Source organism: Sylvia atricapilla, chromosome 1 (assembly GCF_009819655.1).
Source record: "Sylvia atricapilla isolate bSylAtr1 chromosome 1, bSylAtr1.pri, whole genome shotgun sequence".
Taxonomy (NCBI): Eukaryota; Metazoa; Chordata; class Aves; order Passeriformes; family Sylviidae; genus Sylvia; species Sylvia atricapilla.
This window is the reverse complement of record NC_089140.1, coordinates 68,732,217-68,757,096: the sequence shown is the minus strand read 5'-3', so window position 1 is coordinate 68,757,096 and position 24,880 is coordinate 68,732,217. Positions and strand designations below refer to the sequence as shown.

The 24,880-nt window shown below is 38.1% G+C and overlaps 1 protein-coding gene across 1 annotated transcript in view; it reads left to right on the top strand.

The window, feature by feature from the left end:
• The first annotated feature begins 3,189 nt into the window (after positions 1–3,189).
• Positions 3,190–24,880, top strand: part of EXOC2 (exocyst complex component 2) — a 127,139-nt gene continuing 105,448 nt past the window's right edge. The window contains exons 1-4 of the mRNA XM_066325892.1: positions 3,190–3,320; positions 17,065–17,220; positions 21,894–22,070; positions 23,481–23,607. Coding sequence (XP_066181989.1) covers positions 17,103–17,220; positions 21,894–22,070; positions 23,481–23,607 — 422 coding nt within the window. The 5' untranslated portion in view covers positions 3,190–3,320; positions 17,065–17,102. The remainder of the gene's footprint in view (positions 3,321–17,064; positions 17,221–21,893; positions 22,071–23,480; positions 23,608–24,880) is intronic.

The following is a 24,880-nucleotide window of genomic DNA, read 5'->3' as shown; positions in this document are numbered from 1 at the left end:
CACTACAGGGAGGAAGAAAAGAGTCTGTTCTCCAGGCCAACAAAGACAGACCTTTCACTAATGGACTTAAATTTCAGTAGGGGATATATTCAGAGCATACATTAGAAAAAAAAAAGACCTCTAGTGATAAGGGTAGAGAAACACTGGGAAAGATTGCCTGAGGAGATGGCAAAAGCACCATACTGGGAAGCCTTTAAGAACAAGATTGAAAAAACAGTTAAGTTGCAACAAAAGAGTAGTTGATCCTGTCTTGGGGCAAGGAAAAGAACTAGAAAGGGTGATTTCTTAAGGTCATTTTCAACCTTATGCTTCTTAGCATTTTTCTGTTCCTCAGATTTCCCTGGTTATAATATTCACCTCACATATTTAAACAGGAGTAGGAGGAGGTCTAGTTTGGATGTCCACATGTCAAAAAATTTTAGGCAATAGCTTTAAGCTTGAAGGCATTCAGAAAATAGTTCTGAAAAGGCACTTATACAGTGCAGAAACCAAGTTAATCCATACAGTTTGTCAAGAGAAGGCGAAGGAGTAAATCTGCCGCATTTCAAAAACATCTTCAAAAGGAAGATATTTCTGTTAAAAAGAAGCAGGCTTTCAATGGACAGATGCTGCAGCTAGACGAATTTACCTTTTCAAACAAAGTTTATATTTCTATCAAGTTTTTTTACACATTAAGGTAGTGCAGTACGTGTTAGCATAACCACTGAGAAATCTTCGCAATGCAATAATGGATTGCATATCTCCAAAATAAGTAAATAACAAATTTTATTCTTTGAAATAAAATGAGGATGCCTTTTTAAAAAACAGCTACAGAAAGACCTTTGTGTGGGAATGTCTGGAGGAAATTCTACAGCTTTCAATATTCAGATTAGACAAGATGATCATAATAATCTCTCTGGCTTTCAAATCTGTTTACCCAAATTTGTAGATGGACGTAATGTTTACGATCACTGTCAAATCTGCATAAATGGATTAGAGAAAGGCAGGAATGAGCAATTACACTTGTGACCTCTATGAGGTATAACACTTACTATTTACCAGGTCATTACATTACAAATTGTCACTTCTTTCCTCAGTTTTAACTGCATAGATTAATCTCCTTAACAGCATCTGGAGTTCCATAGAGTAATATATTTATATTAGCAGCATTATATATGACAGCAAATATATACTATATATTGTGGTACATACATCATAGGTTATATATATATGACAGATATATACATATATTTTCACCACACTAGTTTTCTTCCTTTTGTTCCAAAGAGATATGTGGGGTGGTGTTTCTTTTCTCCAGAGGGTCACATCTGCAGTCAGTCACTGTCAGCTTTGTTCTGGAGTCACTGAAGGGGTAGGTGATGGTCACCAAACATCAGCTGGGGAAACCACCCACAGCAGATTCAAGAAAGGGCACCACACAGGAAGCTCTACATTGACAGTATTATCCAGGGCCCTACAGATCATAAGATTCCTGGATGCTGCTTGTGGAAACAGGAATATTTGCCTGTGTGGATGCCAGTGAAGAAGAAAGTACTTATGCCTTTTATAAGGCTTCTGCTCTTGTAGAGTTTAGCCTTATTGTGCTGTTCTGACAAATTCCCAAGGACCACAATCTGCATAAAAACACTGCTAAGCAGCTTTTTAGAAACAGCAGCTTAAAGTCTCTGAAGGCTAGGTGACATTTTTACAAGGAAAAGATCTGTCAGCTTGTCCTCACATCGGGGGTTAACACTGGGGAGGTTGACTCTTTTCAAGTTCAGGTTCCCTCTTCTTAATGATTCATCTATTTAGGGCCTTTTCACTTACAACAGAGGTAAATCTTCAATCAAATCTGCAACCGAATTGCAGTTTGGCACTGAAATTTATCACTTGAACTAAATCTACACTCATGGTTGTTTATTACAAAACCTTCTGAGTACAGTTCCCTTTATGGACTCCCACAAAAGCCAAAGGCTTTTTGGGGCACAGGCATCCCCTCTCAGAGGGAACTGGGCTGAGACCCAGGTATGCAGTGTGCTAGGTGGGGCCTTCTGAATCCACCAAACCTCTCACAGAGCCGTTTTCTTTGGCACATCTGATGACAAGTGTTCAATGAGAAAATTCAAACAAGCTGTCATGGAGGAAAAATGTAATTTTGAAATGGGTGGCAAATGGTTGCATTTTTTTTAATCCGATGCTAACTTTACTTTTCTTGGAGAAGCGAGGACCTCATTTTCTGCATTGGATCTCAGCAGATAACTGCAGTTACTAGTTACAACTTTGGAAACAATTACAGAAAATATAAGTACCGTCTCCTTTTGTCTTTCTCCAGAAAGATATCGTGTAATGTTTTACATAGAAGAGGAAAGAGTCAAAAAAGTATTGCTTATTCATGGTATGACATATTCCAGTCTAGTAATTTAACCTTTAATCTATGAAAAAAAAAGTTAAGAAATTTATGGGGTTTGGCCAAAATGCTTTTTTATGGCACTTCAAGGTTTTATGCAAGGTAATTTGTTTTCCCATTATGTCCTGCTTTGGGCTGCAGGGTTTGGGATGTCTCCAGAGTGAGACTCCACCACCTCCCTGGGCAGCCTCTCTCACACCCCAGGCTGCGGAGTCCCAGCAATACTGCTGGGTGAGTTTCTGCCTATAGAGACGGTGCTTAGGAGTGGTTTTATCTTCACTTATTACTGCTGTTCACAGAATCACAGTCTGCTGAGTAGGAAGGGACCAACAAGGACCACCGAGTCCAGCTCCTGGCCCTGCACAGCACCGTCCCCCGAGTCACACCGTGTGCCTGAGGACATTGTCCAAGAGCTTCTTGAGCTCTGTCCGGCTGGTGCTGTGACCACTTCCCTGGGGAGCCTGTTCCAGTGCCCATCCACCCTTCGGGTGAAGAACCTTTTTCTGATATCCAACCTAAACCTCCCCGGCACAAATTCAGGCCGTTCCCTCGGGTCCTGCCGTTGTTGTCCTTGCCGTGGCCAAGACTGTCATAATTACGTTTGTATTTTTTCCCCTTGCCCCTCAACCACGGGGGAGACCAACTCCCCTTTTCTCCAGACGCCGACAGGACCTCAAGCTCACGTTGGGAAAAAAGGGAACAAGGAAAGAGGGTGCGGGAAAGAGGGAACGAGGAAAGAGGGGGCGGGGCCTCTCTGGGGGGCGTGGCCCCAATGGGGCGTGGCTCGGGGCAGGGCGGCCTCCCCGCCCGCCTCGGTAGCTCGGCGCTCCCTCGATGTGCTCGGGCTGCGGCTGGCGGCGCCTGCGGGCGGCGGGCGCGGGGCGCTGCCGGGAGCGGGGCGGCCGCAGGTGCCGGATGCGAGCGGCGGCGGGCGGTGAGTGACCGGCCCCCGCCCCGGCCCCCCTCGGGCGCTGCGGGGCAGCTCCGGCCCCTTCCCTTTCCCCCCCCTCCCGCCTCCCCGGGGCGGAGGCCCTTCCCCTCCCGTCGGCCTCCCCCCGCCTTCCGCTCCCCGGGCGGGGTCGAGCGCGGCGTCCCCGCCCCGGCCCCGTGGGGACGGAGCCGTCGGCGATGGCTTTCGGGGCGCGGGGGGCGTCGCTGGCCTCCGGCCGTCTCCCCCCGGTGGCTTCCCGGCTGCGGCAGCTCTTCCTGCTCCCCGCCCCCTGCCCGGAGCCGGGGCACTGCCGGCAGGGCGGGGGGTTCCTGCCACCTGCGGCTCCGCCCGGCGTCCTGCCGGCTGACGCTCCCGGGCCCGGGAGCCCTTCCCAGGCTGTGGCGCGTCCTGCCAGCCGGGGCCCGGCAGCGGCAGTGCTCCGGGGCCTTTGCCTCTGCCTCGCATGTGTGACAGCGGCCTGGGGCAGCGCCGGCGCCCGCCCGGCTGCGCCAGAGCTGTGCCAAATCCCCGAGTCAGTTAGGTTGGGAAAGGCTTCGGACATCGTCCAGTCCGTGTGAAATGATGGAGTCGTTCTGCTCAATGAAGTGTGGGTGTGCTGGGTGGGGGATAGGGGAAATAAGCAGGGTAGAGAGGTGAGTCAAAGCTGGTTACTTGCAGGACTGATATTTTTTTAGGCTTTGTTTTGGTTTTAGTTTTTTTTTTCTTTTTAACTTCGCATTTAGATATGCCATCAGTTTTCAGATACATCTCCCCAAAATGACTGGGTACCTAGGCAAGTGCAATAAAGTAACAGGGTAAGGAATGTGGAAGGAATTGGAATAACACGCTGGTTGAGACATGGTTGCTGTCGTTCGTATCTGTCTGGAGATATTACAGTTCTCTGAGACTCTGACTTTTTTTTCTCTTTTTAACTTCCTATGCAGTTCTACATTTCTGCCTCGTTTGGACTGCCTTGCATTCCAGAAGTGCCCATGAGCTGGGTGACCAAATATTTTTTTTTCTTGCCTCTTTAATATTCTAATTAGGAACCTACAAATTATCTCTTAGCAAGATGTAGATGTCTGAAATTTGGGATAATCTTGTTTCCAAAGGAGAGTTTCCCATTCTGTCCAGTTTTACAGTTTTTTTTAAAATAGTCTTCCTTCTGCAATTTCCTCACTTATTGCAGGTTAACAGCTTCTAGCCACAGACTCAGAAGCTCTGAGTTAAAAGCCAGTAAGATATTAAGCCACCCTAGCCCTGACAGAGCATCAGATTAAATCTAAATTCCAAAGATTCGTTATTTAAAATCGCAATCTTACTTCAGTTTTCCAGGTTTTTTGATTGTTCTTATAACAAGTAAACAGTCTCCTTTCTCCTTTAGGGATTTCTCTGCATTTCATTACTAGAAACTTTTCTTTTGGTTTTGCTTTTGATGATTTGGTTTTGCTTATGATAAAGTTGTCAGAACAGTTAAAGGACTGTAAATAAACTTGTAGCTTAGAAAAACAAGTCTGTTTTCTTCCTTTACGTTTTGCTCACCTGAAGAAGGAATGCTCTATAATTCTTGCTTCCATATTTTTATTGTATCTTATCACAGCTTGCAATGACCCAGCAAGAAGCAGCAAGAGGCATGTGTTGTTGTCGATTTCTTTCCTATCGATAGCGTAGTTTACAGTTCTTGTGATTTATGTCCCGTCCTTGGACAACAGTGTTTTTCCTTAGATGGGATTTCTGTTGTTTGCAACATCACTTAAAGCAGATGTGGTTATGTTCATTATTCTGGTTGGACTTATCTCGGTGAAAATTATTTTAAGTTGTAATGATAAAGGCAGTTTTTTTATGGAAATCATATTTTAGGATGTGTCAGAGGCAAAGCAATTTTAATTAAAAGATTGTTGTCCATCAAACTTATGCTGGCTTTTTAAAAAAATACAAAGTTGTCTTGTATTTTTCTCGTCTTCATTCAATAAATGAAAATGCTTTTACAGACTTGATGGTTGGGGTGTTTTTTTAATGCTCTAATTGCTTCTTCGTGTTTTAGAGCTAAGTAGCAGTCTAAGTTAATGAAATTCCAAATGCTTTTACAAAAAAAAGAGTGAAGTTCTAAGTCATGAACAGTAAAAAAATCTAAACTTGTAGGATTTCTTGTGAGAGTGAGCAAGGGTTTTATGCTAGCTGTTGAGAGCATTTGAGGCAAAACTGGACAGTAAAGACATTAAAATCCGTAATTCACCAATTTTTTTTCCTGAGGTCGTGTTAGAAAGAAACTGTATCCACAGATACAGTCCGTTCCTTATTGTGTTGCTCTTCCCAGAGAAGCTGGACTAAAGCAAAATAAGTAGGTTGACTAGAAAGGCAGAGGCCACTGACCTCTTTTATTAATCAAAACTTTCAGATATGTTATGTTAAACCATACTAAATCAATTTCTTTCAATGTAGTGGTATGTTTAGCTGTAAATTCAGTAAGTTGTAATCACTGTACTTGAAATTAAACATCAGTTTTGAATTCTTTTTATTCTGTTTATTCTGCGCTTTTCGGCTTTTCGACTTCACTTAAAAAAAAAAGAAAACCATCAAGAATGAAAAGAAAAAAGTATTTCTCTCAATAGGGTGGTGACAGAGGACTGAATATAAAAGGTGTTCTTAAAACCCAGATTCTGACAACTATGGAAAATGACCATGAAATACTATACAGTTAGAGTTTTGTACCCCAGGACAAAAGCTTGTGAAGCACATACAGACGCTACCTGCATGTATTTTGAATGCCTGTAGGTCACTGTTTATTTGTGCAAACAGGCAAAGAAAACCTTCTGCAGAAGTCAGAAGTATTTAATTTTCCAGTTGTGGACTGGAAAATAGTACTCGGAAGACTTGTAAATGTTACAGTGAATTTATTTTCTATGTGAGTTTTTCAGACAGAGTGGAACCTTCTGCTATACTTGAAGCCAGCTGAAGGTTCAAAATCTGAAGACAGCTGAATTAGTATCTTTTAGCAGAAGTCAGATGTTAGCTCTTCAGCTTAACTTTGACCTTCTGTCTTGGACCACCTACATTCTGTAAATCTGGGCTGTGCAACATTGTCTTTCAAATTACTTTTCCCAGGGGAGAAATATGGTGTTTGGTAATGGAGGGAATCTTGTTTGTAAAGGTGCTTGGAGGATGAGGGATGGTGAGACAGCACATGCACAGCGCACTCACATCAGATTCATGTTTCATCTTTTGTGCTGAACATGAAAGAAAAGGTCTGTGTTTATAGCTTGCAAAGCATGAGTTCAGAAATCTGCCTGATAAACATTTTTGTACTTTACCCTTAAAAATTATTTTAGGGAATTTCAATCAGCATTTCAGTTCAAAAGCACATGGATTATTCTCCCAGTGTTAAAAGTTATAAGGAGAAGGCAAGGGCAGCAGGGGGAAAGTATCGTCTTTGTGATATCCTGGAGCAAAAATAAACCCCAAAACGCCCCTGTAGCAACTTCTCTAGAAACTAAGTAGTGATAGAAATGCCTGCAAATAATTATTAATTGTGTGATTGCCATGTTACAGGCTTTGAATAGGGAAAGGTAAGATACGTATTGAGTATTTTAAACAGCACCAGGTCATACACCTCATTCCTCTAGAGAAATTATTTATAATTGTACTTTATATATTATTTTGGAATTATTTAGTGCTTTTTCTCCAAAAAGAACTTGGTCTGTGTAGCTTTTTCTTGACTACAGACATTACTAATCTGCAGATATTATGTTCAGCATTTTCATTAGAAAATACGATTACGATTTCATTAGAAATCATGATTACGCCTGGTCGTGAATATGAAAGCCCGTTGGTGAGTGTGAAAGCCCATGTTTCCTTTCTACTGTTGTTTGCTTTGTTTTTAAGGAAAACAAAGTTTCTGAGACACCCAAGTCCTTAATGGGTCTGGTTTTCCCTTGACCTTAACGGAGCTGCAGATTCCCAGATTTTCAGTTTTCTTCTCAAAGGCAGAGCTTAGGCTATATTGTGCAGAAACCAGTGGGGTCTCTGGCAGTGTAAAAGTGTCTGTGGATCAGATTACAGTATAAATCAAGAATTTTTAGGTGTATTTAGACTTGCATTTTTTTTCCTTTGACACTGTGGATAACCCAAAAGTGATGTACCCCATATTTGGAAGTTCATCAAAAAGCTTGCATTAGTTAAAGATTTAGGCTGTGCTAAGTAAAAGTTCCTTTTTAAATAGCCACTTTTGTATTGAGAAAAAAAAAAAAACAACAAAAAAACCCACACCAAAAAAACCTGGTGGGTTTTTGGTTTTGGTTTTTTTTTTTTTGAGATACTCATAAAATGCCTCAATTAAAAAAGCCATTACTTCCAGTTTTCTGTTGAAGAATTCTGTGAATTTTGTGACATTTTGAATTTCACAGTGGTTTTAACAGGTGTACCTTGCTTCTTGCTGAAAAACTGCAACTTAGATTTTTAGCAAAAAAAATTAAGAGGCTATGTATATAGCAGATGAGTTCTTTGCGTGCTTCCTTAGCAGAGAAGGCAGAGGTGATTGTGTTTCTCACAAGACAATCTCATTGCTCTGTAAGCATGATTGCTCCATACAGGAGTTGGGATTTTAGATGGATGAGTGGAAATGAGGACTTTTAAGGCAAAGACAGGCTTTTGTTAGAAAAATACCTGTGCACACAGTCTGTCAGGGAAGTACTTGAGTGCGTGTTGGACCATGTGAATTAAGAAAAATGCTGGAGCGTATGGATTGAGTACTTCCCTGAGCAAAGGCCAGAAAAAGGTGTTGGGGAGAGAACATGAAAAATACCAGGATCTCAGTAACACAAGTGTATGTCTCATCTTTTAAATATTTTTGAAACAAAAAGAACTGCCAAAATAGTCAGACGGTAAGTGTTAAGTGTTGCAGTCCTACCTGCAAGCATCTAAGTTAAAACTTCAACCATGTGAACTGTGTAATTACAGTGGTTAGATAGTGTTTTTATAAAGAATATTGTGTATAGTTACAGGGCTCAGAAAAAAAAATCTTTGGTGTCTTGTTTCTTTTCTCTAGAAAAAAAAAATCATCCCTTTGGGATTCATTTAGTTTATTTTTCTGAACTTCTGGATCTTTCTGAATGCATTTGCATAAACATATTTTTAAGATTTTGATACTTGAAGTATTGTTTTTGAATTTATGACTGTGGATAACAGAAGATCGAGGGATAATGAGGTATTAAGATTTTTTACTGTTTTCCTATTAATTGAATGATGTACAAAAAATTAATCATAACTTTAGAACAAAAGAGGGATGAATGGCTTAGCTGGAGGAGAGTAGGATAATGACTTCTGGATGAAGCAAACATTGCAGAATGTTGGAGGTAGAAGCAGATGTAGGAAGATGTGCTTTGTGAGAATTTAGAGATTAATGGGAGATTTATGACCATCTGCAATACGGTTTTGTATAAAGCTGAGTTGACTTTATATATATGTTTATGTATAGATGTTTAGGACTTTTCTTTACTATGTTGCTAGATTATAGTGATGTGTCACACAGTAAATACAGAAGCTTTTAACAAGTAGATGAATTAATTTCTGGGGAGTTGCAATGTAATTCATAAGGGAAGTAGCGGAAATTTGGGGGAGAAACATCTGTGTTCAAACTTCCTTTAATTATGTTTTCTTCTATGCTATTGCCCTTTTCTATGCAAGCCAGTATGACTGAAATTGACATTCAGAGAGCTTAATTTGGTTGATTTGAGTCTTGGTTATGAATAGTGCTGTTAACATTGAATATATCAGCAAAAGTGTACATTGAAGAACTGGTATAAACCAGCATGTTGACCTAATTAATAAATTGAGGGGAATAAATTCTTTTCAGTGTGAAGTTAGAGAACTTTTAAGCTTACCTTTTTTAAAATGTATTTGGTAAGGTGAAATATTTTTTGGAAATCTTTTCTCAAGGTTTTCACAAACACAAATATGTTCATCCAAGTTTATAAGGCTGTTACTGACATTCAGATTATTGTGGTTTTGATGATTTTGTTTAGTAGTGGCACTTGGAGATTGTCATTATCACCTAGGTAAAAAGATTTTGAACTGAGGTGAAAATGTGACTGTGGTTCTGGGCTGTCCAGATGTGTATGTATTAAATTAAATTTGTGTGCTGGTGAGCTTGATGCGGGAGGTATGTGTGCTCATGGTAGCAGTATGGAGGGAAGGAAATCTTTTTTTAAGTAGACTCACTGAAATAGATTTTATGAGTCTTCAAACATTTTAGTCCGCTTTCTCTGTTTGAACAGGTGAAATAATTGGCAGATGAAATGATTTCTGAGCTAAAAGAAACAAACAACTCCCCCCTAATTTTAAAAGTCTCTGTTCATCTGTATTATAGGCTATTGTTAGTTTTAATCTATTTTTAGTATTTTGCTATTTCTACTTCTTGCTGCTGATGAGTTACAAACTCCGTGTTATATAGCTGGCTCATTAACTTCCTTCATTTTGTTTATGGTATACGATGCTAATGAACAGAACTTCATTTCACAATGGAATGTTTTTGGAGAAAATTCAGCGGTTTGATATCATAATGTCATCTGTTTGGTTGATTGTTCTTTGTGGGGAGTATCTCTCCCTCTCCAAATAAATGACATCTCAGAACTCCTGATGTAAAAATAGGTACATGTAGGTACTTTTCACATTGTAACTGACAGGATGCTGTCATTTGAAATGTACAAGGAATGGATCTATACTAGTCTAGATTTTTTTTTTTTGACATGTGATAGATAGAAGGTTAATTGATGTTAAATGGATGCTTTGTTAGCCCTTCATCAGCTCCTAAACTGGTACAGGAGGAGTGCAGATCATTACTACAAAAGGGCAAGGCCAGTATGTTTTCTTAGTGAGCTTTATAGGTCTATTTTCTTATCCCTTCCTTCTTTCCCTCCTTCCCAACCACACAAAACATAACCAGCTGTAACGATAGGAGGAGAGAGCAAGCAGCTTTTCTAAACACACACACACACTCTCGCACTCGGCCCCCCTCTTTCCTCCTCATACCTCAGCAGAGTGACAGCTCCTAGATGTTGCGTGCGAGTGAGTTCAGCTGGTGCTGTGTGGTCTGGGTGTGTGGTCTCCAGCTCAACCGAGAGGCTGCTAACAGGGTGGATGAGAGAGAGCAACACTGTTTACTTTAATTTATTTCGGATGCCGGAACTGTGCCCGGAGTTTCTCCCGAGCCGGGTTCCACCGTCAGCGGTGTCAATCCCTCGCAGCTGCAGCCCGGGGCTGCGGCGGGCGCTGAACTCCTCTGCCCGGGGCTCTCCCAGCATCTGCCCGGCTCCGAGCCTTTTAATCCCTGTGGCTCAGAAATGTTAATGGCATCGCTGAGTGCTGTGATTATTTTGCTGTCACTCCGTCAAGATGCATCGTCGTGAGGATATACCTTGCTGGGTTAAGGAAAGCGGGACCTCTGAGATAGTGAAGGGAACCTGCGAAGATGGCTGTTGTGAAAGCAAAGCTGCTGCACTCCTTCCTTTTCCACCCTAAAACTAAAATGTGTATAGTGACCTTCGTGGCTGATTAGAATATTCAGGAGCCTTTTCAAAGAGCACACGGCATTATATTATGTCATTTAATACTCCAAGTCTTTTCTTGTTTGTCGTTTGCCCTCTGTGTCACAAAACTTGCACGTTTTCCCAAATTGGAACTGATTTTTGGCATGTAACACTGTAGGTTAACATGTTTGTCAGTGTTAATATTGGCTTGAATCAACACGCCGGATATGACAGGGCAAGACAAATGAGGCTTTGTTTTTTCTGTGTGACAGTGAAATTACCCACTTTTTTATGTTTGTTCATCTTTTCATTATAAGTAGCTTAGTGGTGTTATGAAGAGTTTCTTTCCCCCTAAATGTAAGATTCGTGAGCGCTTCTTGTTTAAATTGACAAGTCTTCTTTTATTATTTAAATAAACATGCATAGATTCTTAATATCACTTGGAATTTCAGCATTGTTTAGCTTATTCACTTCCCAGTCTTTTCTGGCAGGCTTGCAGGAATGGGCTTTATATTATTAATGCAGTGTTGAAGGCTGTGGCAATTCTAGGACACTGAAGATCTCCAGAGGGGTTAATAAATGTCAGTTATTTTCACAGTGCTGCTTTTTGGATGCTTTTAATTCTTGGTTTATGTAGATTGTCTGTCTGAATTTATATTGTTGTAAAGATAAAGCACAGAAAAGGTTCTAATAGTGTTTTCCATCATTTTGTAATGGTTTTAAGTACAAACATCTAGAAAACATTTTGCTTTGTCGTTCTTCTTGGGGTCATTTGCTGTGTCCCTTCACTGAGTTTGTCACAGTGTGTTGTACTCAGGGGATTCTCTGGGTTTTCTAATGGAAACAAATTATTAGATTTATGTACTAGAAGCACAAGTTTGTGTAGTTTAAGGTTAAAAGGCCATCACCTACATTCTGGAATCTGAGTATTTATTGCTTGTTTAAAAAGGCACGTTAAAAATCTTTTAATTTGGGAATCATTTAATGCTGTGGTGTTAGTGTAACACATCTATTGTTTTCAGGTAGGTTTTCTCGTGGGTTGTTTTTTTTTAAGTAAACAACATCTGAGGCATACTGTGATTTGCGCATGGATGATGCTTTGCTGCTCCTGCCTCAACATTTATTAAATTGTATTCTGTCACATATATATGATTAAGAACAAATAAATATCTGATACCTGAAGGTTTAAATGCTTGCTTGTAACTTAGACTTTCTCAATGATGACAAATTGGGTTTTTCATCCCTCCCTTGTTGACAGCTGTGATTCACTTTGCTAGATGACCATGGCACTTGTATTGACCTCGAGTCTGCTTTCCTCCATGAGAATCTTTTTAGTTCAGTGTCTGCGACAAATTACTACTGAAAACATTAATTAAACTGAATTTTCAGTCACTGGAACATCTTGCTATTTTGTTTTAAGTCAGAAACTCTATTCTAAAACATTTCAACTGCTATTTTTTGCCCCGATGAAATTTGTAAGGTGGCAGCATATTGTTACTCATCTTCCGAAGTTCCATGCATTCAAGGTGTTTGTCATTTCCCTTTGGGATTTGAAATTACCAGCCAATTTAATATCTTTCAGTCCTGAATATTGGTTGTTCATGTATTTCATATTTTGGTGGTACTTCCAGAGTAAAATGTAGAAAGTAGTACTTTGCTTTACAGAACAGGTATGGTAGCTCTTGGCATTTTATTTTGGGTTTCTCCTTTGTTTGCCATTGAAAGTTGAATGAGGAAACCTATGTAAGAATTCTCATTTCAAACAAACTTTAAAATGAAAGCTTACAAAACTAAAAAAAACCAAAAAAACAAATAGACTTGTGCTTTCCCTTATGCTGGGCCATATTTCATTGCTTCATTATTTATTTTAAAGTGGGTTTTCTTCGGATAAAGGTGGAGATGTCCTCTCTTAAGCAAGATTTTAACGCTCAGAATTGTCTGTATTTTTTTTATTTTTAACCAAACCTTTGAGAAGACAGTTTATTTGAGAAACTGGTGTAAAGACAAAGATGTTTATGAAAGGCATTGTTCAAGAGGACTTTGTAGTAGGTGGTCTTCACAGAGGTTTTCTAACTCCTTGTGCTTTTATTACAAGAATTATGATAGAAAATAGAATAGTATGGGCAAGATCATAGGAGCAGTCAATCAGATATCCACGTTAAATTGTTGGGGAGATACTGTGAGGAAATAAAGTTTAAAAAATTAAAAAAAAAAAAGAATGGAGAGAAATAAAGGGGGAGCGAGAGCTGTGCTAATGTAGAGGATTGTCCATGGTAAAAAACAGTCTTGTTGAAACCTCTTCAGTGAGCCTGGCTCCTGAAAGATCTTGTATAGAAAACTGTCTTTCTGCAGTCTCTTCTTGTCTGCATGAGAATCAGTCTTTCAGGAAGAGAGTTGTTTTTAAGAAAATACTATTTTATGTGTAATACATATTTTGTAAAGAACAGATTTTTATCTTTAGGGAAACATACGGAATTGCAACAAAAGCTCAGAATTAGGTGGTTGTCGTGTTTTATGAAATGAAAAAGTAATTTTTGGTCAGATTTGCCTTAAATATTTTTAAAAGAAATTTAAGAACTTGCCACAGCATTACAGGGGCTAGGCTTCCGAGTAAGCACCTCAGTCATGTTAGCTGTTGACATCAGTCCTAAGAAGGAGAGGAAATATTGTAAATGAATTGAAGGCTCCCAAGCATTTGCTTGATATTTATAAAAATGACATATTACAAAGAATTCCACTCTTTGAAATAAATGAAAGCAATTGCTGTTTAAAAATAATAATAATAGAGCATCGCAGTTCTGTAGTCTTTTGAAATGTGTTGAGATTTACTGTGGTATTCTCATTCCAGTGAGGTATTTTAAAGCAATTCTGCAGTAAGTATGGAAATACTTTAGAAGAAATACTAGCTCTCTGGAGGCTCAGCAGTTTTATTACATTTATTTAGCTCATCATGAAGGGGGATCTAGTGCTGATTTCTGAAATCCAGAAAAAGATGTTGTAAAATTACTTTTGAGTTTTGCTATTGAAACAACCCAATTACCTGTGTGCCTGGGTATTTTGAAAGGAACAATAGCTGCTATGCAGGAGAGCTATAACATTTGAGAGGGGATCAACCAAACAATACCACACAAATAATAACACAGTAGCTTCTATTTAACTTGTGTTTCTCAAGGTATTTTTTCTTCTCCATATTCCCTGATATTCCTGAAGATGGCTTTTTTACCTCAGTGTTACTGATTATTTCGCATAAATACTTTCAAAAATTTTCTCCAAAATAAAAGAGATGTTTTGTATTTACTAACTGGTGTCTAGACACATGTTGCTTCCTGCATAGGGTGGTTGTGTGCATGGGTGGACATAACACCACTGTTCCTTTAGAGCTGTTGTTGTGTATCCTTGAGCTCTGCTGAGGATCTGTGAGAAAAGCTGCAAAGACTCCATAGATAAAATAATGAGGAATAGATGTAGTTTGTTCTCCTCCCTCCTGGTAAAATTAGGGACCTGATTCTTCTCTAGCATCATATTTCTGTTGTGCTGCCCACTGTTTTGTTGGGCAGTGGTGTGGTGGTTGCACAGATGAGAGGAAAGCTGGGCAAGCCTTATGACTCCAGGATTATTAGGGATGTTGATAGAAGATGAGGTCTGTAATTTTCACCTCTGGTGAGCAAGTGGATCAATAGTTGTGCAGATGATGTATCTGGACAAGAAGGCTTGGGAATGCAAGGTAGAAGGAATTACCAAGGTGTCTGGATTTGAAAGGAGGATGGAATAGTAATATCCTTCTCTCTCCCTGTTTGAATTTTACCCCTGTTTGAGGGGTAAAAAGAGGGACAATCGACAGGATGGGGCAGAAGCAGTTTGTCTGCAAGATGAGGACCTGGCCTCGGTTTTGAAGTGAAGCAGGGGCTGTTTCTGTGTGAGGGAGGAGGAGGAGAAGCCAGTTCAGTGAAATAAATACGAGTAGGGCACCAGCACAGAGCACAGCCTTCTCTTCTGTAGCTGAAGATGACTGTCAGCTGATTTCTTTTTAATCTGGTGATACAGTTCTTTTCTTCTGTTCTGTTCTACCCTTATAGCCTGCGTCTGTTGACTACTTGCTTCTCCAGCTCTCGTGTTGGGTTCATGTAAAATGTTCCAGTATTTCACATATAAGACTGTTAAGAGCACCCATATAATACTATATAACCTAATTTTTTCATCGGTTGTTTGCAAAAATCCAGAAACCAATGTTTTATTAAACGCATTATGTAGTTTTTAATGTCAAGAAATATTACAAGGTTTGCCAGGTAAAGATACAAAGCCAAACTAGATACACATTGTGTGTGTTATCATGGGCCCTTGCCAGCCTTATTGCACTGGACATGGCTCACATACTGCAACTTACTGTGTTCTTACTTGTTCAACATGAAATTACATCTCTTATTAATTGTGCACTGTTCAGTCTGAAATGCTCTCTGAAGATATTAATACTTTTGTTGTGTTCAGGCTATCTGAATGCCTTTTCTATGTTAATGAATTTGTTTTCAAGAATAGATTTTGAGATAAGTGATAGCATTCCTATTTTAAATATGTAAAACAAAGAAACAGATGTTTAAAATCAGACATATTTATGGAATTGAGGTGGTCGTTTAGGACCTCAATATTTCAGAGCATTGTACAGTATTCCTTGTATTCAGGATACATTTCACACTGACTTCAGGGGTGGCTGTGGGCTCTGAAGTTGGATCAGAATTTAAACGTTTTTAAATGGTGACCTTCTATGCACCTATGGTGTGGACAGACAGGAGATCCTGTTCTGAGGGCAGTATTTGTTTACTTTTAGCATGACATTTTCCTCCCAGTTTCTGCCTTGTCTGTTTCCATCTTCATTTTCAGTGTGTGTTCCAACTTTGGAATGTAAGACAGAAACCAAGTGGTGGGAGCTTCTTTGATTCTCATGTCAGGTCTAGATACTACCACTGAAAAATGTGGGGAGGCTGTGTAGAAGCGTAGAGTATGTTGGTACAATTAAGGTATTCTGTATTTGCAGAAGCAGCTGAAACAAGTATGTCTTAATTCTAGTATTTCTTAACTGCAGGTACTTGGAAACTGCAATTTTGCTGCCATTTATTGTTAGAGATGATTTAGAGAGTTTCTGGGTTTCATGGACTTGACCATTTGGAAATAAAAGTAGAAAATACATTTTGATTCAAAAAACAATAGCTAAGAGGAGCCTTATGAACCTTGGCTTGTATTCCACATATTTTTTACCAACGTGAACTTCCAAAATTGTTTACAATAAAGTGTTGTATATATGTAACTGAGGTTTTGGAATGGTCATGGTATTTAGTAAGTGTTGTAATTCAGGTTATGCTCATCATATATATATATATATATATATGTATATATGTATATATACACTCAGCTTCATACAGCTGTTTATAGCTGCAGAGCTACACAAAAGAAATTGCTAATAAAAAATAGGAATTTGTGATCAGTTGCATAGTAAACTAAATGTAGACCATGTTACATGGGTACCATACTTGTGTTTGAGCTACAGAGCTTATTAATGACGAGCTAATTAAACTGGTCTGAGTTGACTCAATTTCAGGCACAAAGGAATACTCTTCTGGAAATGCCTCTTCAATAAATTTATGTACATTTTTATTGAGATGTTGGGGTACCGTTTGTTTTGTAGATGGCCTCTGCTAGTGTAGTGTTTGCAAGTCATGTTGTAATTTTCTCAGTGCATGTTAGTATTGATGCTTTATACAAATAAGTGCTGAGGGCTTTCTCACATGGGACTGTTTATGTCAGTAAGTCTTATTTTGATGGAGAAGTTATCCAAATATGTCATCATAGTCTATCACTTACCTTAGATTAACAGTTCTGAACTTTCTAAGGAATACAATAATACCTTTCAAGTAGCAGTTGGAATAGACTCATTCGAATTCTGACATAAGTAATTTAAAGTCTGTGTATACATCTTCATTAAGCATTCAGAAGGTTTAATATTTTTCTGAATGTACTTTTTCTTTCTTTCAGAAAGCTATATTTAATTTCTTAAAAAGTGCAAAGAAGATATAATTTTTCTTTATTGTTTTATGACTGTGTCAAAAAAGACTTTGGGTGGTGTTCCATATTTACATTTATGTTTCCCTACCATTTCATAAGAACATGTTTAACTGGTTTTAATAATTTTTTATATAATTTTAGGGTCTAATTTATTATTTCTTGGTGAACAGATAAAAGCAGCTCAGATTGCAGTAACTGAACAGTCGTCATGTCTCGAGCACGGCAGCCCCCACTTGTAACCGGTATCTCTCCCAATGAAGGCATCTCATGGACAAAAGTAACAATCAGAGGAGAAAACTTAGGGACTGGACCTACAGACCTCATAGGTAAGTTGAAAAAATACTTTTTTGGTACTGCAGAAGGTAACATTTTGGATATGAATAGAGATAATTTTTTTGCATGATGGAATTTATGTTGGATGTTACGAGGAATGTCCTTTACAGAAATATGCACTTGAATCCATAAATTCAGGGATGCTGCTCGGTGTGTAACTAATCAGACTGACTTTTTGGATGAACCCTTAATCTTGCTCAGCATCCTGTGCTGAACATGAAAACAAAGAGTGAATGCTTTTTGCAGTGTAGTACAAGAGGGTACATGTAATGAGAAGTTCTTTGTTACTTTCTCAGGAACTGAGAATTTCCACATTGAAATTTTCATGTCAGAAGTGTTTTCAGTGTTCAGCAAGACACTGCTGTGCCTTGAATTAAAAGTCAGTTTGTGTATCTGTAGCAGTTACGACAGAGAAGGTATAGTGATTTAGCTACACAATATGTGAAGAACCCTTTTCATTGCTGTTTTGATTTTTAACATGGTAGTTTCATTAGAATCATCGTAGCTCTTGTGCTGAAGGAGGGGATAAGATCTTTTCACTGATTTTCCTGGTCACAGACCTTGTTCATCACTGCTCCGTTGCTTCCCTTTCAGGCTGAAATGTCTTAGCTTATTTAAATTCTATGCATGTATCCTTGGCCTTTCTTCTTGTTCCTCAGCGAATCGCTTTTTAGTTTCACTACCAGTCGTGGGTGACACATCTTGGTTGTGTGCAGTGTTCAGGGTGTGAATGCCCTGTGGCATAACACTGTACTTTCACTTTTGTTTTGTATTTCGGCTGTAGAGTTCTGTTTTCTGTGTAACTCCTACTGAGAATCAAACTTAGGGTTTTGTTGTTTTGCTTACTACAGTCTCATGATTAAATGCATGAGGATTGGTAGTCAGTATGAGACTGCCGTCTGTGAATTTAAGGTTTTGCCTGCATGCCTCTGTCTTTGTTCAGTGAATTTCAGCTGTTGTGTTATAATATCTACTTTATAACGCATCATTCAGTCTAATAAGTTCTGGCTCGCGTTTTTCTGGGGTTTATGGTCTTCACGCTTCAGATAAATGAATATCATCAGCAAACTTTATAACCTCTTTATCTTGTAATTTATAAATGTACTGAACATAAGTGATCCTGGCATATACCATGTGGAAACTTTCCTCTATCAAAACACATCATTTACTGTAAACCTGTTTCTGTGTTGCTGAGCTATTTATCCATTAGAGGTTCGTATCCTATAGCTGCTTCATTTTCTTAAGCCTTTCGAGAAGGGCTCTGTAAAATCTACTGGAAATGCAAGTTAACTATAACTACTGGAATTTCCCTTATTTCTTTTGTAAATTATGCATATGTGTACTTCAGTAGTCATGTTAGAGACAATTTGTCTAATTTGTTGTGGAATCACGACTCCTCTGAAGGCCTTTGGAATTTTGTTTGGCTTTGCTAGAAAAAATATTTCGCTTCGTGGCTGTAAACCAAGGTTCACAAATTCCATTCATGGCCACCACAATGAGCTTTATGGCCAAGCATAAGCTACTGCAGTTTTCCACTCCACTTCAGTTTGCTGTCCCTCAAAAGGGGAAGTAGTATTTTCCTGAGCTGCTAGGTGAGGTTGCGGTACACCATAGACTCCATATTGAGAAATCCTCAGATAACTGATGATGTTAGGGGTGAGTATATTTCTGTGTATTTGTCTAGCTGATGTACTTCAGTTGCCTCATTAGTTCATTGGTATGATTCTCTTTGAAATGATCAGATGTTCTTGGAAGGAAGACATGTCCTGAACTGTACCCCTCAATTACAGCCGACCAACTGCTAATATTTCTTCTTGTATTTCTTTCAGAGTAACATTTGTAACACACAGCTACTAATCATTTTATGTTTTGAGGTAAAAATAAATATTGCGTTACCTTATTTTTTTCCTTAGCTTAGTTGTCAGCTTTCTCCAGTAAGTGACTTAGGCCCCATATATGTAAAGATTTCTTTTAATGGTTAAATTTGGATGTAAATATCCCCTGTTATTTGAATGGAAATACTTGGAAAAGTGGGGCTTTGTAGGCATGAGAGTTAAGCAAGTTTGAGTGAGGCCTTTATAAAGTTTATAAAGTTTGAGATGCATTAGTGTAAAATGAAAAGCAAGAAACTTTTTTTTCCATATATAAGCACAGTATCACATAATAGAAGAATATTCTTTTGGTTTCATTTAAGAGAGAGTCTTCTAGTAATCTCTTTGTATCTTTGGAACCAAATAAACTTTTTATTTGTAACTCTATAGCTCATGATACAAAATGTCAAATTTAGATATCTGTAACATCTGTGTTTTCAAGGTTTAGCTTGTATTTAAGACATTTGTAGCTGTATTTTTTAGACATTGTAAAATTGTCCATGTATAAGCTTAACCAAAATCAGAAAGTCTCCATAAGAGAGAGTATTACTTATACCTATTTATAGAAAGGCACTTAAAAACTAGAAGCTGAGAATTATGTTGTCAACGATCTTTGTATCATGCAACAGATTCAAATTAAGTTTTATTTAAACGGAAGTTCCTATTTCTGGAGAAAGAAATGTGCTATCATAACTTCTCCCCCCACCTGTCTTTTTTTTTGTTTTAGGAATTGGGTTGTGCCATTACTATGTTTCATGTGATATATAAAATGTTGATAGAGACCTAACTTCCTTTTGCATTTTTAAGATACAGGCAAAGGCTGTTTCCTGCCATTTCAAAAGTATTGGACTTTGTGATCTTGTTCTTTTGAGAGCTTTTGGAACCTCTGATGAATAGACAATAATGAATACAAGGATCTTCAACAGTTGTTTAGAATTTTTTAGTCTACTAAATTACTATAGCTTAGTACTGAATTTTTAAAATGTTGCTTAATTTAACCATGAGTTCAGAAAATACAGAGTGAAAACATGTTTATTAATCGTTTGGGCAAAGTATTTCTGTTAGTTCCTATCACAATCTTTTCTCCTTTAGAGAAGGTGCCAGCATAAAACTGTAAGAGATGTAATAATATAACAATATGACATAAAGCTGTATAATTGCATATATGTAATATGCATCATAATGTATGGGTTTTTTTTTCTTTTCCCTGTGAAACTAAAACCTGACCTGGTCAAAATTTTATGAATGAATAACCAAAAATAATTCTTTTGAAGTCTTTATTTGGGTATATCCTGTTTCATCCCACTCCCCCCCCTTTTATTCAGGAAGACTATTTAAGAAACAAATCTACTGTCCTTTCTCAAGTAAAATTAATTTCAGTTGTAATAAGATTCAGTGGCTTTCCATTTTTTTATTTTTTGGATTTCATTTTCAAGATAATTTTTGGCAGGGAGTAATGCATTTTTATGTCTTGACAGCCATGAAAACTGCCAAATCTGTCTGCTGTGTCATGTCAGAGACTTAAATTGTGAGAGAAAATAAGTGTGAAGCTTTGGTACTAAGCCACATATGCTGACCCTTTTCTGTCTCTAAGTATTTTCTAAATTGGTCAAAGCTTTCTAGAAATTAAAAACAAAAGTCAAGCCAACAGGGGAGGAACTACTCTGTCTGACTAATTTATGCTCCAGTACGGCCAACACACTAGTACAGCCTTGTTTTTTTGGACATAAGGCAAAATGTTTCCAGCTAAGGGTGAAGAACCTAATGAAGCTGTTCTCCAAACTGATACTTGAGCAGTTCGGATCTTGCCAGTTTTCCAGGACAGGAGAACTCCAGCTACAAATATGGAAATTGTTCTTCTAGATCTGAGAAAACAGTCCATCTATTCCAGCATCCAGAGTCCTGATCTAACCAGAACCAGTCTGTTGGTGATTGGTTTGATTGATCAGACCAATTTGATGTGAAGTCTCAGGAAACCTCGGACCTTATTTTAAGGTGCGCCTTGACTCATTAAGTCATAAGAGGTGTTCTTGAACACTAAAGCTTCTCAGTATCTTTCATGAGAAAAGACCTTCTTATATTTCATATTTTGTCATTTTTCTTGTGAAAAAGCGTAGAAGAGGGAATAGATGAACATTACATGATTATTTTTTCATATAACAAGGGCAGTTTATTCATCAGAATCAGTCTTTCATTGCGGATTTTTTACACAAGAGATTGGGATGGAATATTTGTCGATTAATACTACTTCAGCCAAAACTGAAGCCAAACCTTCCTGTAGAAAGTGGTTATCAGCCCTCTGTGTCCACAAAAACACTGTTAAACAAGTAAGATTGAAGAGACATTTTTCATGGTAAATATTTTACAGTGTCTTTTTTTCTTCTGTGCTAAGTCATATAGACTGAACCTGTGAAAGATTTGCTGCATGCAACTGTTAAAGGAAGTTCCACAGAAATACAATACTGAACAGCAGTTCTCCAGTGTCTTGCAGACAGAAAATCTATTGTACTACATGAAGGAAAAGTCGCAGTAGCCCAGAAATGGTGGAAGAGATTAACTAAGTTTCAAACAGCACTGTTTGTGTCTCATGAATTGTCACTAGGACAAAATACCTGAAGTCACCTAGGAAATATCTGGAAAATATATTTGTGATTCCTTGGCTGTAATTGACTGTAGGGGTCTGGTGAAGGGTTATATATTTATGTAAAACACACGTCATAAATGAATTTGTATTGCAGAATTTCAAAAGATACTTCTATTCACTGTAGTATATATTTTTTTTTTCTTTTTCCCAGGTTTAACGATCTGTGGGCACAACTGTCTCCTCACTGCAGAATGGATGTCTGCCAGTAAAATTGTGTGTCGAGTTGGACAGGCTAAAAATGACAAGGGAGACATTATTGTTACTACAAAGTCTGGTGGCAAAGGAACTTCAACTGTTTCCTTTAAACTGCTTAAACCTGAAAAAATAGGTACAATTTTTTTGTTCAAATTCACATCTATTTCATTTGCTGAGCAAGTATATGACTGAATGCCTCTTTGCATAAAATATATGTTTGAAATGGATCCATCTTAGGACAATTTTCAGTCGGTTAGATATACTCTGCCTATCAATAAAATGTGCCGAGAGAGAGAAAATCAGGGTATTTGTAAAATTATTCCTTTCTCAATATCTTGATAAAACCCCTGGTGATGAATGGAAAGTAGTTCTTTATCTTTCTTTAGAGAATAGCTCTAAATTTCTGAAATTTTTAAAAACTTTATAACAGATCCAGTAATCTTAAATGTACTAGATAAATACAAAATCTGGACCAGCTCATGAACTTTACACCTAAATCCTGAGCTGACAGTTAATCATTTAAAGAAAGTTGAGTCCTCAGTGCCATTTCTTATTTGTAATTCAAACCATCCTGCAAGACAAATAGTCTTAAGTATTTCTCATGAGATGCTTAACCATTAAAATTATTTTGCCAAGCAGTCTAGGACCTCTGCTTAACCTAGAATCCAGTCTAAATACCCCATGGATTGAAAATGTTTCTCTCAGAACCCCTCATTGGTGAAGCTGGATAGTTGTCTTTCTTAACACGGGAGTTCCCACAAGAACTGTTTTAGGCTTTTATTCTCAGCCCTTCAGTGACAGTTAAATAACACATAACTTCTCCCAAGCTGCACTAATATCTTAATAACAGAAAAGTGAAATGTGCAAGTGCAAATGCTACACAGAGGAGAATCACATTTGAAAATATAGAGAAGTATGGGGATGGAGTAATTTCTGATGTTGAGTATCTGAAGGATGTGTTAAAGGAGCACAAGGCCAAGGGTATGGCTGGCTCCATTTTCAGCTGACATTCCAGAACACGACATGCCTCACCTTTATGCATTGTCTGTCCTAAGGCATTGGAAGTAAAGTCGGTACTGTGTCCTTGAAGTCATTTATCTTGGTATGTGGCCAAAGTTCAGTTACTTTTCAGATAGCAAATGGGGCAGAAAAGGATTCTTCCCTAAAGTATGCAAATGAGAAGACGTTGAATTAATTGCTCTTTTGAAAGTAGCAGATAACAAGTTTTGGATAAGTACCAAAATACTTGCAGGAATGAAAATACTAATACTTTGTGGTCAGGAAAATGCTCCTAATGTACGTGAAACTGTGCGCTCTGCAAGAGGGTAATGTTTGATGCCCAGCCATGAATACCTTTTCAGCAGCTCTAATAAAATAATTTAGCATAATTGCATCCAGGTTGTTTTGCCATGTATCTTTCAATAGATTACCTAGGCATGCATTTTATATTTATCAGGATTTTTCAAATTAATTCAGTATGTTAGAAGTTGATGGTGCTGGAGTGCCCTTGTTATTTTAAGGATCTGTGCTTTGTTTTCCCTAGGTATCTTGGATCAGTCTGCTGTCTGGGTGGATGAAATGAACTATTATGACATGCGCACTGACAGGAACAAAGGGATTCCCCCCTTGTCCTTACGTCCAGCTAATCCGCTTGGTATTGAGATAGACAAGTGAGTACCAAATGCCTTTAATCCACTTTTTTAGTGGTTTTCTCTATATGTGTCTTTGTGAATTCCAGGAGGGTTTAATCGTTTGCAGGGCAGGGAAAGATTTAAAAGCACATACAGCTATTAGCTGCTAGTATTCTGTTTGATACTTAGAGTTGTTAGTGCACATTGTATCCTGCTTCTTAATCCTCCATTTTGGATCATCAGTTAGAACTGTAGATAATCTAAAACCCTGATATATTGAACACCAGTGATGTTTAGATTTTGAGGATTGGTAAATAACTAAAGGCTTCAAATTTATACATTGTAGTTTTGGAATACCTACCATTGCATTTGAGTTTCACAGGGCTTTTAAGGATATTAGATTGCTATCTCTTGCTAAAATTGCACTGTAAAATGTGATTTATTATGTCACATCAGCTAGTTAACTTTATTGAAGTACTATTACTGTTTTCCAGCCCACGGTCTTCTTTTCTTTAGTTCTTAAGTATGGTGGAATTTATGACCTTTTTTTTTTGTCTGAAATAGTAACTTTATACTGAATGATAAATAGAATTAGAGGTCTTTAAATGAGACACTCTTTAAACCTGCCTAACTAAAAAAATTAAAATAACATCAGAAATACTGCTCTCAATCAAGATGCCAGTTCTACCAAACAAAAGGCTATTTAAAATTAAACTATTACTAAGGTCTCATATGCTAAATACTCTTGATTGTGAGGGAGAGTGCATTGGAAAAAATCTGCAGTGTCCCTTGTTGCCTTGTTCCGATGAGAAAGCTGCACTTTGGCAAAATATGTATGGGATTTCTAGTGGATCCACATCACCTTCCAGCCTCTGGCTGTGCATTTCTTTCCTAGCTTGAATATATATATATTTATTTCTTTTCAAAGTACTAACCCAATTTTTTTAATAAGCTGGAGATTTTATCTCTTTTAAGTATTTTTCTTTAGCCTTTGTTGTAACTTCTGGTAATTCTTTCATGTTCCTCAGTTTCATAATCCCCAACAAAACTTGGACCTTCGTACTATTGACAGTATTCCAGTGTATTACTAGAAGACTTTCTGTCACTCTTCCACTCTTCTTCCCCTGCTTGTAAACTAAAAACTCTGTAACAATCCTTTTTACCACTGTTCTGCACAGCAACTAGCAATGAGTGTTTTGTTAGCTGATTCTCTTGAGTCTCTGCTTATAGTTAAGACATGGTCCATATGATAGATAAAGAATTATCGTATAGAAACTTAAGCTGCATTAGTTTAGAATTTGCTTAATTTAGA